Source organism: Saccostrea cucullata, unplaced genomic scaffold, assembly GCF_032062105.1.
Source record: "Saccostrea cucullata isolate Sc308-1 unplaced genomic scaffold, CSIRO_AGI_Scuc_v1 ctg13859, whole genome shotgun sequence".
Taxonomy (NCBI): Eukaryota; Metazoa; Mollusca; class Bivalvia; order Ostreida; family Ostreidae; genus Saccostrea; species Saccostrea cuccullata.
The window spans coordinates 1-16,714 of NW_026920397.1; the positions used below are offsets into that span (position 1 = coordinate 1).

Below are 16,714 nucleotides of genomic sequence, written 5' to 3' on the forward strand. Positions count from 1 at the left end.
CACCTGTTTTTGACTTTCCACACGTTTCCTTCGTGACGTCATACAGGTCACGTAATTTTGAAAATCGATTTCAGTGCATAGTACATGTAACATCTAACCGATTTTCATAATTTTCGACCACTCAGTCAAAAGTGTTTCGCATATTATGTTAACCTTTTTTCTTTCAGTATATTGATAACTTGACAACTTGCTGCCAATTAGAGCTTAATATGAGAGTTAAGTTTTTTTTTGCAAATGTTCTGATAAGAAATGGAGTGAAACATTTTTTTAAAATAAAAAAAAATGCTTAAACTTCGCACTAAAACTGTTTTTCTGACTCCCAATATTAGCTCCGTTTGTCGAAAACTATATGTAACGGCTTTTTCAAATGTTGTGTAGTTTCCACATTGGGAAGCAAGATACAACAAAAGACGTAAACGCCACATAAAAGATAAAATAAGCACACCAATTCAAACTGATCACTATTGACATATTCTTCTGCTTCACTTTGAATCCTCGCTTTACGAAATCCTCAAGTATGTCAGATATTTCGTTTTGTTTGGCTGGCTTATATCCAAGGTCACGTGATGCTTTCTTGATGCAAAAATAATTGGAGATGCCCATCTTGTAAACCTTTTAGAATAAGAACGTTATATTTAATTCAAAAATTGAGAAATACAAAACATGTAACCCCACAACTTTCTTTTTCTGTTTGCCTACCTCCATTCTTGTTAAAATGGGTTGGAAGTGGTAGATCCCTGACACTATGTAAAGAACCATCTCAATCATCCATGCTGCTCGGGAATAACAATACATATACATTTCTGTATCACAATTCTGAATTCGACATCAATGAATAATAGTCCATGAGCCAGGCATTGAATTTTTCGGTATCGGTACCATCTCGGGTGAATAATTTTCATAGTTAATTTTTGAAGGACATACATCTCTACCTTCAGAAAATGTATGATAGCATTGAATTGATTGTGGCTTTAATGGTGTATCAACTGTTTATATACACCAACCCAACTTGTTCTTTCTCTCAGCTGTGACTTTGAAAAAAGAAGGTTAGTTTTTCAATACACAATTTCTACCTTATTTCGGATGGCATTTTCTTGAAAATTCTTTTGAATACAGACCATGCTATTACCCTGTTCAGTTATTATTCAAAATTGGCTCTGTAATGAGCCGTGTAAATTATATAGGAATATAATTCTACCCTTGATCATGAAAGTGGAATACGCAATTTTGAAATTTTGATCAATGGAAAGAAATTACTACTGTGACAATTTTCACACCAAAAAAATATTGCATGGTCATTTTTACTAAAGAATTTTTATCACGTATTAGCACCTCAAAACATTATTTCAGTAAAAAATATATATAAATAGATTTCATAGTAAATCTTTATCCCTATCCTAAAAATGAAAATTGAAGGAAAATTAACTTGATTTACCCTGTGCGTATATTCTTTATTTACTTTCTGAATATGTCAAATCTCAAGTAGAGCCTTTACCTAAAATGTTTATTTATTTAATCTCATGCTAAACCATGGTGATAATGAACAGTTATATGTTCATCTAAGTTAAACGTGTGATATATTATATATTTTTGACATCAAAATAAAGCAACATATGTGCACAATCATATGTGCTTTGTGGGCAGTGGGCTGTGTTTCTCGACCTGCAATGTCCTGACGCCCCTTCCCTCCACTAGTCCGGGTAGAAGGAACCCGTACACTCTTAAGGGAGATCCCTATAGGAGAGCACTCTCTACACAAAGCGCTGACGGGTCTCGAACCCTGTTGATTGAGGGCTTGGCTACCTATAACGCATGTGCACCTGCTGACTCTGCGGAAGAAACCGTCATTGTTCAACGGAAAAGAAGGCGGTCATATTAAGCACCGTGGAAAGCTTGGAGCAAGGCAAGGCACATAAAGCACGTCTTAATTATCCGCTGCATCTGTCTTCATCTCCAGACGTCCTGACATCTGTCTTGCCACTGGATCTAGATGGTTGCAGGCAAGAGAGTGAGGTCAGCGACGCGTAAACCTTCTTCATTTTAATCAAACTCATCGCACAAGTCAATGATCATCTTCTATCCCTTCTATCATCCACCCCAAAGCCCTGTGGCGACAGGCGAGCGACAAATGTGACAGGTGCGAGTTCACTGGAAGTCGGTAGTCGCGGACCTGCACACAGGCAGCACAGGCCATATGGTCGCTTTTCACCAACCAGAGCTGCGTTTGAGTTTGGCAGCCACCTGTGCTGCTGAGCAGCCTTCTTTAGGAACGCACTGCTCACCTCCATGGCAAGAGGAGCGGATTATCAAAGGTACCCAAACATTGTCTGCTCCACCCTTTCCTAGCCAGTTTACCGCGGCTGATGGGGACCCTACACATGCGGTCAAAATAACAAAGAGAACAAGAAGAAACAAGGATCAGGACTACGTCATTGTTAGGAAGAGAGACAGACAGACAGTTCTTTTGTTCACCAAAGCTATGTGCAGCACGGAGTGCTGGACAGATCACCGTCTCATAGCCTCTAAACCTCACCTCTCAACTTCCGGATCAAACTCAGGATACGTCCTCAGGAGACTTCAAAACGTCTCAACGGTGGTAAGCTCAAGTTGCCTTCCACCTCTCAGTACTTTGCTGACACCCTGGAAGAACGCCTGAATTCCACCGTGCTGGATGACACACTTCGTAATACAGTGTACAATACAGCCTTCGAGTCTCTTGGGTACTCAACCAAAAAAAACACACAAAGACTGGTTTGATGAGAATTGCTCCGAGATCACACAGCTTCTAGAGGACAAACATCGCGCTTACAAGGCTCATATAGATGATCCCTCCTCCACAGCCAAAAAGACACTCAGAGGAATGCTCGCAGCATGGTACAGCAAAAGCTTCGGGATATGCAGGACTCCTGGCTGAATGCCGAAGCTGACGAGATCCAACGCTATGCCGAATCTCATAACATGCCTAGGAATAACTTTTACTGTGGACTTGGGGAAGTCTACGGGCCAAATCCATCAGGTTCATCCCCTCTCCTCAGTGATGACGGGTTAATACTCATCAAAGAGAAGGGGAATATACTCGACAGGTGGGCGGAACATTTCAATGGCGTTCTGAACCCCCCTTCTACCATCAACAACGAAGCCATCAATAGACTGCCCAGGTTCCCATCAACCAGTCACTGGATGCCGTTCCCACGTTGGATGGGATCCAGAAAGCAATTAGTCTGTTGTCAACTGGCAAAGCACCTGGCCAGCTGAGATTTACAAAGAAGGGGGCGTGACTCTAGTCCAAAAACTCCATCATCTGCTTGTGCGAGGATCGGCCTGACTAGTTACCTCCGCACCCAACGTCCAGATCATCCCCCTCCCCCATGAAGATGAGACAGTGGTCATCGTCATTACCGACGGACGAATAACTAAACTAGTATATGTGCGTTGGTACTTATCTTTTTCTCTATACAAATTTTTGACGTACATGTAATTGTTCAATAAAAGTGGTAAAAATATGCATTTTTTAAGAATCACGGCTAGTAACTCGGTTAATGCTCTTTTTATATGTTCATCATAGCTCGGAGTAATTCTGGTAGAACTTTCTATCACGGTTGGCAACCGTGTGACAAATACTTTGCAGGTTGCAAATACAATGTATATATTTAGCTCAAAATACCTAATTTGAGCAAAAAAGGGCAATAACTGTGTCTCCAGCATTGAAGCCACAACAGATTTGATGCTATCATACATTTTCTCACTAGTTAGGGGTATACCTGACCAAATATCACTACCAACCCAAGTGGCTCATGGACTATAAGTACAATGATTAAAGTGCTTACCAATAGAGCACATCAACCAGACAGGAACTTGGAGCCTTGGTAACGAGTAGCCCAGGCCTTCTATCTAGAAGAAACGGTCTTATTAAAATATTTACATACATGTAAACAGTCTTATTTACATACATCATGCGTATTAACAACTAAAAGACACCAATCAACACAGTTTCAAAATGGCTCTGTTTCAGAGTTTTACTTACAAGTGGACGGAAGAACGCAAATGTGTTAATAGGAACCCCATCAGATATAAAGTAGACCTGCCCTGCCTAAAGAAATTTAAAAGAATAATGCTTCTTCATCGTATGTAAAGCCATTATCTAATGATCTTTCATTTTGCCAAATGACTGCTATACACACCGCTATGTAGCCTTTTTCTTCAGTCAGTGCTTTGGCAGCCAAAATATGAGCTTGGACCATATTGTCAACGTGTAAAAAGTCTGTCAGAGAATCTGTGCCAAATAATGCCTGAATAACTCCTGACTGCGCCATGTTCTGTAAGAATGATGCTTATTATAACACGAAAATTGAAGAAACATTTTTGAATTCAGAAACCGGGGATCTTTCTGTACATTGATACTATAACTATTTATATAGTGCAAATATGTTCGTAAGTGCTTTTTTTATATTTTCTAACTCAATATGCTGAATTCACCAATCGTTTAACATAAAACACAACACAGAATGAAGCACGGTTATATCTCAAATAATGTAAAAAAAATATTTTACGTTTCTTATTTTCCAACTTAACTCAATCATTATATATTTCATATTTGAAAATAAAAAAAATATAGAGAGAATGAGATTTCAAAGATATGCATGTACACTGTACTAGCATTGAAAACATCTTTGCCTCACCACAACTCTTGGTATATGGCGTTGTTCTCCTACACCGTACACTCCCCCCAACCGTAGTGCGCATGTCCGGAGTACATTCCTCTTGTCAGCTTCCAAAACGTTTTGTTCAGCAAGTCTCTTTGTTTTCGAATAATGATCTAAAAACTAAATGCAAAAGATATGCTCATTTTGTCAGAATGTCCCAGGAAATACTAGTTCTGATGGCAAATTTTATCAATAGTTTATTCTTAATCTCTGTCGTAAAATCAATCAATGAACTGTGAAAATAAAATGTAAATATTCAAAATGAATCCGAATTCATGCCTTTATTTATACATGTGTATACAAAATCATTTCATTAAATTAAAATTATACTGGTTCACAAGGTTGATGTAGCAATCATTAATGTATTTGTTTTACAAGGTTTATTAAAATATCTTGAGATTGTTTTGCCTGAATAAATGAACATTTTTCCTATTCCACGTTAGAGACATTTAATGTAGGATTTTGCTATATACTGGTTAACCTGTATGTAAAAATCCAACCTAAAATTCCAGCTGATTTTCGTAAATTACAAAAACAACAATAAGACTGTGGTTTAACATTGACTGGATCACCAACATTGTATAAACTTTATTTTCATCTTTAACTTATTGGGATTAAGTAAAAACTTAATGACAAGAACCTACATTTTCTATTGGCAGATAGGGTAAAGACTCGTCTCCATTACAAATCTCCTGACCTCCAAAAACTACGTTGTTAGAACTGGTATAAACCAAACGTCTAATGCCGTGTATTAAACATGCTGAGTAATGGAGAGAAAAAGTTCTTTGATATAATCCAATATATTTAAAGCTAGTGAATTTGTCAAAACGCTGATCTAAATGTGTTTTATTTACCCTTGATGACATTTTCTGTTCCTTTAATATTAACTTCTTCAATCAATTTGGTGTTAAACTATAATAGAAAATTGAAGATTGAATTGTTCAGAAAAGGTGATCATCTGAGCTATAAAAGGTAAAATCTGAGCTATAAAAGGTAAAATCAGAGTAAGAATATATAATTTTAGTAGATTAGAAAAGGTCGAAATTTGTCCATAAGGTTTTGATTTTTAGTGAAAATCAGTTTAACTAGCACAAAATATCCCTGTAATATGAGAGAATTAGACTTAGTACGTTTCCTCTATTTTCATGACAACGGTGGTCATTTTGAAAATTTTGAACATTGCAAACTTTGTACTTCATTATAAATGTTAAAAAATTATACTATTGCCGTGAATTTTATAATTTTTATAATAGTATAAAAAATTGTACTATTGCTGTGAATTTTCAAAACCACAACTATCTTATAATAATGAATATCAACTTTGCACCTGTTCTTTGCCAGACATTCCATATGACGCTAAATGATAAACACAATCTGCTCCTTTTAAAGCTGTCACTACAGCATCCTCGTGAGTCAAGTCACACTAAAACAGACCCAAATAAATTTTTAACATTTCTCGACAAAAAAGACGGAAGAATGCAGTAAATAAATTAAGTCCAAAAGCACTTTTTATTAGAGTTCAGAGCCTCCTTAACCTAATTGTCAAGTGAAGATGGGAAATACCCATTACGTTACCTGTACAAATGACATTTTGTTCGTCAGTGTCCATTTTGGAGGCACTATATCAACTAAGATAACTGTCTTTCCCATGTCTGCCAACCGTTTGCCTAGTTTGTATCCCGTGTACCCACCACCCCCAGTTACCAGATGGACATTATCGGCGGCGTCACGCATCATTTGATGTCGTTTTAAAAGAGAGGCTGTCTCCATCTTCCCAACCTTGAAAATAAACAAAAGTGTGTGAAATGCATTCATCTTTAAAGATGTTTGGTTTTCACTTACTTGTCTTTTGATGTTTCCACTTTGGAAAAGAGACAAGATATATACATTCTTGATAAATAATAAAATAAAAACAAACAAAAGTTGTCCAAAATGGGCAAATACATGTATCAATGTTTTACGTCAAGGTATTTTGCAGACCAAAAAAACAGACCAAGTTAGAATTTTCACGATCAAAGAAGAAAGCTCAAAACTATAAAGCATATATTTTATGAATATGGACGCTGCTATTCACATCTGGTAAATATAATGAAAAGAGAAAATTATTCAGCCCTTTTCCTTTATATATAAAGCTAATGGGTCTTTGTTTGGTACTTAGTTTGCATGAATATAATAATCAAATTACTTTTACTTTGTCCCCTAATCTAAGGTAAAACGTATCAGATATATTAAAATATTTTAAGCAAGTAACTAGTCTTTCAATACCTTAAACAAAAAAAAGACCTTGAAGGCATGACATTTCTTCCTAGATCCTCCAAAATATGGTTGAAGTTTACGTTATGACTTTCTTAGAGAGCTCTCAGGAGAGGTATCAGAACAGCAACTGAATTGACCAAGTATCGTCCATCAGATAAAATACACGTTTTGAATTATTAGCTTAACAATAGCATTGAACAGAGAAGGTGTTATAAATTAAGTCACAGGAATAATATGGGAACCATGTATAGCCCATCCATTTCAAAAAAATCTTTTCCAGTGTCTAAATTGTTAAAGTCATAGTTTTATTGCTTGCATTCACACTCAATCTCGGTACAAGAGGTTTGAAAGACGTTTTTACTGCGTATATGTTTGACAAAAAAAAAAACAAAAAACACCCTAAGTTTTTAGAACTTAATGCACCCGCCTTGAAGAATTTATACCCAACTATACATGTGAACATGAAGATAAAAGAAAGAGAATAATACCAATATTGTAACGAATTACATTGTTAAGTAAATAGGAAGAAGTAAAATTTGATTTTTCTGCCGAACACTTCGGGACAATCTCATAAATAAAATGAAATTGATTTACCGATCTTTTCAGTATATGGATACATGTACCTTTATTCTGTTTAGGTTATATACACTGTGACAAAGTACAGATACTTAAAATTCTATGGACTATAAAGTTCCTATGCGATATATTGGTTTATATAGTAAAGAAATACCATTTGCTGTCTGGATTACGGTAGAGATAAATTTAAAAGGACGCATTTGACTTTCCTAATAGGAAGTTTGAAGTTTATTCAAAAGATGTAAAAATGTTCAATTATTATTAGAGAATTTTTAAAGGACTTTGAATGATGAAGGACAAAAAAATAGGAATATACGATTTTAAAAGTATCAATAAAAGTTCTTATCCATGTACCGGTAGTATACAACAAATTTTTCGAGAAATAAAAATGGATTGAATAAAATCTAAATTATATCGATTTCCAATTGCTCGAAACAATTTAGAGTGACTAAAAAGATGAAAAAAAATCATTGAATTTATTGTAAATTATTATTTGGGAATGAAATAAAGCAAAAAAGGTATCGTCACCTTATATTTTTTACTTCCTATTATATTACTGCCCTTTGAAATTATATTTGTAAGAATGACAACTAATGAATGAAATATATCTGAATGATGCAATATCTAAAAAGATGTAGGTACTTATTTTCAAACTAGAAAGTCAGGTTGTTGTTTTTTTTCGGAGCGTACATGTAGGTACTTCTTTACAAGCAAAAAAGTAAAAAAGTATAGTTTATTGAAAAGGTTTTTAACACAGAATGTAATGTGTGTTTTTAAATCAAGAAATAACTATTGAAACTTTCTTTTTAGAGAGCCTTATTTCATATAAAAGTATCTTTAAAATTTACAACATAAATTGTGTGTTTGAATTCACAACTTTGCTATCCAATTTCAGGTAAACATACTGATCAATTTTAAAGCTAGTAATTGAAAAAAGATCTAAGAAGTTAGAAATACTAAATCTCACTGAAATAAGAAATATTTTCAAACCCTTTTAAAGACCTAGCTTTAATCTTAAATTCACTAACCTTTCAACACTTTAAAAGGAAAATATGATAACATTATATTCAAATTCCTCTATCAAAAATGGTCTTAAATACCTGTTAATGTGAACAAGTTTTCTATCCCAATTGCTGTTTTTGAAGACTAGTTGCAACGGAAATTTTGTTTTACACTAAAAATGGCATTTTAAAATTTTCCTGTACTAGTTCATGTATAACTTTCAATATCGACTAAAGAAGGTTCGATTTTCCTTTCTACGGTTATTGTAAACATTTTCTTATCAGTTAAGATATACTTTTATATTTGACCAATAAGATTTACGAGAAAACAATTACAAGCGTTTACTTACGTAACGGGACTGAATTTTGAGATAGCTGATTTTCTTTAAAGGGAGGATGGCATTTTCCGATAAATTAACAATAGATTTAATAACAAATTTATTTTCAATCTTCCCTTGATGATAATGTGTAATGCAACTTATATCTCCTAAATTTTAACACGTGAAAGCTTTTCGACACTTGTATACCTTTCTCTTCACCCTCTCATCCGCATAACCTTTCCTCTCTCCATCCTGCTTCCTGTCCCATCCCCCTTTCCCTCTACTTTTCCTCTTCCCCCTCCCCTTCCCTCCCATCCCCCTGCCCTTCACCCTCCCACCCCCTTCCCCTCTCCCACCTCTATCCTTCCCTCTCATCCCGAATCCCCTCTCCATTTCCCTAAATTTCCCTTCCTCCCCATCTCCCCTCCCTGTAGCAACAAGAGTTTCTATAGTACAAAACAAGGGAGGTAATGCGTATATGATCACAAGTGTTGAGAATCTTGCCGAATATTTTGACTGGTATTGTCTGTCTTTACCGTTCGAAAAATGTTATGTCGAATTCATATCCATTAGACTAGAATGGGCTAAATGAAACTGCATCTCACAAATACTTATGCATATACTTGTATTCAAAATTGTACACATGTAAATATTTTAAAGCAATATGAGCTGCAAGTTTGAGGTCGAAAATTTTTGTTGCAATATTGTAGTTACCTATTTAAATGACAGACAAAAGAACATTTATAAACTTCTATTCTTTATATTACAGACGGAAGAACAATTTATATGCTTTGATTGAAGCAAAATTACATTATTGTCGTCCTGTACAATATTGATTTCTTATATAATACTATGCATTCCTTTGTATTTTTCTTTTTCCTGAAAACCAATATAATTCTTTATATCACTCTTATTAAAGGTACTTGGAGACAGATTTGACGTCAATATTTTTTCTATAATATTGTAAATAGCATTTCACACAAAAATTAATTAAAAATCTTATTTCATTTAAAAGTTATTAAAACTTCAAATTTTTGGGCGGGTTTGATTGACACATCCTTGCACTTTCACAAATTTTAACCTTATTCTTAATCCTTAGAAAAAGTGGCAATCTTGTTGTGTATTTATGAGAAATATTAAAACTTTTATCCAGAAAAATAATTTTATTCAGAGTAGAAATGTTAGAAAGCAAAACTCCTTCACAAGTATCGTCATTCCGAACTAAGACTTGCGTACAGAGTTTAGCAAATCGAGCACACCCGAGTTATGTACACAGTTTTTGTAAACAGGGCGCGAGTTCTGTTATTTATGGCACGCCAAATTCACAAAAATGAGCTAAACATAGTTTCACAGTTGATAAACTAGGTTTATCGACTGTAACTATAGTTTACAAACCGTAAACTATAGTTAACAATTCGTTAACTATAGTTTTCATCTGTAAAACTATATTTAACGGTTGTTAACTATAGTTTACGAATGCTAATCTAAGTTTATCTGTCTGTAATAAAGCGTTCACAATAGATTTTGTTGATGAACATAGATTCACGTTTGTAAACTATAATTTACAATCGTAAACTATAGTTAAGAGTTGTTAATCATAGTTTCACAAATCGAAACTATATTTATCAGTTAACAGTTAACTATAGTTAAGAGTTGTAAACTATAGTTTACAAATCGTGAAACTGCATTTATCAGATAATCTATGTTTTGCAATCGCAAATGATTGTTTTCGGTGTTAAGTATAGTTTACGGTTGTGAAACATAGATTATCGCGTTAACTATGGTTTACAGATGTAAAATATAGATTAACGTTGTTAACTATAGTTTACAGTCCGTAAACTATAGTTTACAACTGATAAACCTAGTTTATCGATTGTGAAACTATGATTAGCTAATTTTTGTGAATTTGGCGTGCCATAGTTATTGTTGATGTTTACAATTCACCGGGTGCGTTCAATCGTCACAGTCTGCTTACCACACCTGCACTGACTGACAATATATTGTGTGTTTGTTTTGCTTTCAAACATGTCTAATCTGAATTTTCTGGATTATAGTATCAATATTTTTTCATTTATAAACTACAAGATTGCCACTTTTCCTAAGGATTAAGAATAAAATTAATTTGTGAAAGTGCAAGGATGTGTCAATCAAACCCGCCCAAAAAATTGAAATTTTAATATCTTTTATATGAAATAAGATTTTTAATTAATTTTTGTGTGAAATGCTATTAAAATATATAAGTCATAATATTATATAGAAATCATAACTTCAAATCTGTGTCCAAGTACCTTTAAATATAATAGTTTCAATTACATACAGATTTATCATAATAGCACATGTAAACAGCAAAATTATTTTTTTCCAGAATGCAGCTCATATTGCTTTAAGGAATTTGTTTTACACATTTAGCCATTCGGAAGACAGTTTCCAGGACATGACCACAATACGCTGCAATTTAGAAGGCCTGGAGCAGGACGCCATATCACCTTCATTTTCCCCTCTCTATAACTGAATGAGCGGTTTTTAATTTGATCATTTTACATTCTCTTTCAGCTGCGATCGAATACTTCTAATTTTGTAGATATAACTACATATGTTTCATTGAAAAAAAAAAAGAAAACTCGATTAAAGGTTAATTACGTTTAATCCGTTCAATGAAACAAAATTCGTCTGACAATTTTCTTTTTGAAAAAGTTAAAACCACTGAAAACACATCCATTCCACCAGTTCTTTTGCTTTGTCTGCCAGTACCTGAAATGTAATATATTCTTCTATAAATAAAAAAGTGGGCTATTTCAGAGAAAATATATTTTAATATATTATTGAACTGCATTCTCTGTATTTTTTTTTAAAAAAGTACCTTTAGTCTACTTAGCAGAGTTTTTCTCTCTCCAGTTGTACATGTATCTGTGTTTTCTTCTTTTTTCACCACACTCTAAATAGAGAAGTTATAAACAGTTTGAACATACCAGTTAATAAATGAACTACCAGTCTAGATGATCACAAAGTAAGAATTTGTCACTACTCTGCATATTTTTAAGTTGTAAAGCAGTTTACAGTCAAGGATAAAAAATAAATATAAGTAAAACAGACTGTCTACATCAGCTATATATAGCAATATCAACTGTAAAACATAAGTATGTACTTACCAATAGCTCATTATGGACAGTCTTCAGCAACTCTGTGTGTCTCTGCTTGGCCTCGAATCTTTCCTACAAAGAAAAAAAACAAATATGTAAAACTGTAAAACTGTTTCCTATATTATTATTTTCTGAAAACTACTGCATCTTGCATAAAATCTGCTATCTTTTGAGAGATTCTTTCTTTTCTTACCAGTAATCGCTTATATGCTGTCATGATGAGTATATTCGTCTCTATTTTTGTCGCAATCTTCTTCTGCAAGGAAAAAGCAACACGTCTTAATATTAGATATTTATATAATAATCTAATTTTCTGCTTTTCTTTTTTGAAAACATTTGTACACTTGTCTGTTTGAGTGTGTTATCTTACCATACGTATCTCGTGGTGTAATTTAAGTATTTTCTGGGGATCTCGTTTTGTCTGTTTTCTCTGCATAGCACCGAAGATGTTCTGTAATTAATAATTAAAACAAATGGTACACAATTCTAATTAAACAGCGGATTGTTTTTAAAAAGTATACCGGTATGTGTTTATCACGTACTGATCATATTTATAACCATATTCTATATGCTTACCAACAATTCCTTATGAACTTGACTTAAGACCAGTCTATGTTTGTTTTTGTCTTCTATTTCCCGCTGCAAAGAACATCAACACATTTTGCTAATTTTATAAAGAAATGAAACAGGAGAGGATTTTTAAAGGACCAAAAAAAAAAAAAAAAAGAAATACGTATTTTTTTTTTCTTACCATTCTTTGCTCGTGGATCCTCCTTAATATTTTTTGTGGGTCTCGATGTTTTTTCCCTTCGATCTTTGTCTGCAAACAAATAAAATTGTTTTTTTAGCATGTCCATGAAAACACATATTAAAAATTGTAGTGATACTAAGTTTCAACTTTTTGATTTAGAACTTTCAACGAAGTCAACACTTTACTTTACGATATGATGAAATCATGTTTAGTAAGATGTTTAAATGTTGAGATTACTGTACTTCAATTAAAATACCTCTTGCTTTAAATGTTCTGCTTCCTCCACTACTTCGGCCCAATTATAATCAAATTTCAAGATGTTCATCTTTTCGTCCTGGAAAAAGATAGGTTGATAAAAAAAAAGGTTTAGGTGAAAACATTTTCAGTATCATTTTTTTTTTTGGTTGCAATTTTTATGATCGATAAATTGAAAAGCATATACTGAGTAAGTACATACATGATTATTACATTTATAACACACGAAATCACTACGATATTATACATATAAAGTACATAAAAATAGTCGGAGTGAAGGGGGGGGGGGGTAATTGTCGATTCAACAAAGAATCTTACCACACTCTTCACCGCCTCCTCGCCAAAATCTAACACTTCGTTGTAATCTATTTCTAATGCCATTCTGAAATCTACAAAAAAAAATGACAATTCGTAAGTATTTATTGTTATATTCATAATAAACACCATTATATGTAATAAAATATGGACATGAAAAGATTCTTAATACACATTGATGAGAATCTCTGTTTTTTTCTTGTATGTTTAAATGCCGTATCTTAATCTTTATGATATCTAACCCCCTCACCCTTTTGCAGAATTAATTTATGGATACCCAGTCGATGCAGATTTAAGGATGGAGTATATTTAAATATTTGGCGTTTGGTACCTATGTGCTACTCAATTTAAGACCTTACGGTGTCAATATTTTGCACCTTTTATATGCACATTTGACAAATGTACTGAAAACACGCTAATCAAATTAATAAATAGCCAGCATTACTAGCAGGACCTCCTCTACCGACCCGACCCCCCTCCATCCCGATCCCACAAAAAGTACACACCAGTAACCATAAGCAATCCAGTTCGTAAATTTTCTGCATACTTCAAATGTGTAATACTCACACTGTACACGTTTCCTTTGTTTTGGTTGCAAAGCAAATGCTATTGTGATGTCATTAGGTCATCGTCAAAGACCTCTGAGACGTCACATTATTATGACGTCACGATAAATATAATAGCCTTATAGGCCAACATAAATTAATATAAAAAAATATAATTTTTAAGGAATCTATTTTTTAAGAGTATTTCATTATTTAGCACTCAATTGCCTCAATTCGCCAGTATTTGTTCGTCTTTAAAATGCGATTTTGAAAAGAGTAAATCATTAGAAATTGAATCAGCTTATGAAGACCTACCTTCTCCTCTTGTTGCAAAGCAAATGTATTATGACCTCATGTCATTGTGTCGTCGTCAAAAACTTATGTAGCGCCACCATGTCATGACGTTGCAATGCTTTGAACAAGGGGGGGGGGGTTACTAGATTTTATATAGTTCATTGGTTTAATACTCAAGTGCAGAAAAGGGGATTTTTAAAGAATTTATGCATTTTCACTATATAATCAATAGAGCCCCACCCTAACATCAGAACCCCCCCCCCCCACCCCACCCACCCAGGGGTCATGAAATTCACAATTTTGGAAGAGGCAGGCTTATTCAACATAACTATGCACTTAGTTAGTTTATTTAATGCCCCTGAACAGAGCAGAAGAATTTTTAAAAGAATATGCATTTTCACTATATAATCTATGTAGCCTCGCCCTAGCACTAGAACCCCTGACCCTGTAAGACGCAGTCATTTTCAACTTAACTATACACTTGGTTAGTTTATTTAATGCACAGGAGCAGAAAAGAAGAATTTAAAAAAAAAAATAAAAATGAATGAATATGTTAATAATATAATTTTGTTTCGGAGAAACGAAAAAAAATTATATTGACAGGCCGGAGAGATACAGTGCCACCCATTGAAGAAACTGTATATTTATTGCGCACAAAAAAGTGTGCTGTTTCTCGATTTTCCCCCATGTTTTTAAAACATTTATATCAAAATATTACCAACCCTGTGCTCCTTACATGTACATATTCATTCACTGTTTCCACAACAAAACATGCATTATAATTGTTTTTAATAGCCCTTCCGGCTCTGATATTAAGATCATCGAAAATTTCGCCCATTTATACTACCATTTTTATTTGCAAGATAATTCGGTCCAACGCGCTCGTACAGATGTAACTACGAGATTACTCGAAGGAGTAAGGAATTTTTTGAATCTGCCTTGTTTGCAATTGAGGTAAGAATTTAGAAGAATTAATCCAGAACCGTGCGCAAATAAATAAACAGTTTTTTTTTTCAATGGGTGGCACTGTAGCTCTCCGGTCTGTCAATAATTATTTTTTCGGAGAGCTACAGTTCTGCAGCTAGTGTTCATTATACATGTATGTCAACTTTCAGTTTAAGAATATTTGCGAAAAGGTAAGGGAGGATAACATATGATTAGATGAATACAGTGAAAAAATAGTTTGATATCTGTTTGGGGTTTATTATTTTTACACTTGGCCTATTATTTATCATACAGTAGACATGCATTTCCAGCGCTTGGGGAAATATGCAGTTCAGTCCCGTCTTCAGCATTCTTCCTGTATATTAACATATTTGTATTAACCCCAGATTATCCCAGATATTCTCATTCGTTGGTGCCTGAAGATGTGTTACTTATATGATAAATAAATAATTAAATTATAAATGTTATCTGTGGATTAGATTGAGAGCATATACCAGTTAAAAATTTCTACCCCCCCCCCCAAAAAAAAAGTCAGGGGCTTGACTGTTTTCCTTTTTTCTAATACAAAAAGGTTAATATTATTAAGAAATTATTATATCTGGTTGTTCTTTTTTATGGAGAGGAGGTTCGTGATCTTTTTTTTTTTTTTTTGTATTTTTTGTGATGTAAGAAAATTACATTGTGAGGAGGGTCTTGTCCCCAAGCACACGTGCTCCGAATAATCCAGTTGTACATAAATATTGCTGTTTTTTTCTAGAACTGATAAATCCATAGAAATCGAAACTTCAAATTATAAAGGAATTAACCAAACATCGATCGCGATTTATAGACATATATGAGTAAATAAAAAGGTATTGGCAGTATATAAAACATAAAAACAACCCAAAAGTATGCATTTCACTTTATTTTGCGACTCCCCCATGCGATGTGTTTTTCCATAAACGACTTCCCCCTAATATTTACTGTCTGAAGAGAAAATGTCTTAATTATTAATTTTTAAAAAGTCTAGACAAGTTTTAATTGTTGCATTTGAAAGATAAACGTTTGCTTTTGCTGTTTTAACTGTCAGAATCCCTACTCAAGTCGTAGATTTTGCAGTTCATGCATGTTTTAACCACTCGATCAACGTAAATATGAAATCTGTCGAATAGTTTCGAAGTGTTTGAGAAAACTAGACGAATATGCTACTAGCCAGAAAAATGACCAATACAAAGCTTAACAATTGCTACCTTCCGTGGGCTATAATTTTTTTTGTAAATACATCTTACAAATACCGAAAAAGATTCCCCCTACGTAACATTTATTGTCTGAAGAGAAAATGTCTTAATTATTAATTTTTCAAAAGTCTCCGAAAGCGACTCCCCAAATACTTTCTAGCGACTCCCACGCGTTACCCGTTGTATACGGTGGAGGTACTGAACACACAATTTTCACTGCAAATGCTCAAAATTTCTCGCGATATTGCGAGAGAACGAAATTCCTAAAACAAAAAGATTCAATGACCTTGATGTCTGAACTTTTCACCTCAAAATCAATAGGTCTTCCTTGGGACATTGTACGTTGCTGTGTAAAATTTTCATTGTAAAAGCCTTTAGAGACAAGAGTGAAATACA

The 16,714-nt window shown here is 33.9% G+C and overlaps 2 protein-coding genes across 2 annotated transcripts; both read right to left on the minus strand.

Moving 5' to 3' along the window:
- Positions 1-445: 445 nt before the first annotated feature.
- On the minus strand, positions 446-8,657 carry LOC134248229 (short-chain dehydrogenase/reductase family 42E member 1-like; the record flags this gene model as incomplete). Its single annotated transcript, XM_062730645.1, has 11 exons — positions 8,636-8,657; positions 6,279-6,482; positions 6,031-6,126; positions 5,558-5,615; positions 5,348-5,463; positions 4,680-4,823; positions 4,182-4,316; positions 4,025-4,090; positions 3,828-3,891; positions 700-773; positions 446-612 (listed from the first exon to the last, which is right to left on the minus strand). Coding segments are annotated over exons 2-11 (1,115 nt in total), but the record flags the coding sequence as incomplete, so codon positions are not given.
- Positions 8,658-11,500: 2,843 nt separating this feature from the next.
- LOC134248238 (uncharacterized) lies at positions 11,501-13,383 on the minus strand. The gene is made up of 9 exons (XM_062730653.1): positions 13,321-13,383; positions 13,004-13,081; positions 12,748-12,816; positions 12,573-12,635; positions 12,367-12,447; positions 12,190-12,252; positions 12,006-12,068; positions 11,717-11,791; positions 11,501-11,607 (listed from the first exon to the last, which is right to left on the minus strand). Exons 1-9 carry the CDS (start codon positions 13,381-13,383, stop codon positions 11,551-11,553), a joined length of 612 nt encoding a protein of 203 aa, XP_062586637.1. The 3' UTR covers positions 11,501-11,550.
- Between the last annotated feature and the right edge of the window lie 3,331 nt (positions 13,384-16,714).

Excerpts from the sequence above, each read along its gene's own strand:
- LOC134248238 (XM_062730653.1), bottom strand. The coding sequence starts at position 13,383 with ATGGCATTAGAAATAGATTACAACGAAGTGTTAGATTTTGGCGAGGAG. Across the intron at positions 13,082-13,320 it reads AGGAGGCGGTGAAGAGTGTG|GACGAAAAGATGAACATCTT; the intron begins GTAAGATTCTTT and ends ATCTTTTTCCAG. Across the intron at positions 11,792-12,005 it reads CTGTCCATAATGAGCTATTG|AGTGTGGTGAAAAAAGAAGA; the intron begins GTAAGTACATAC and ends TTCTCTATTTAG.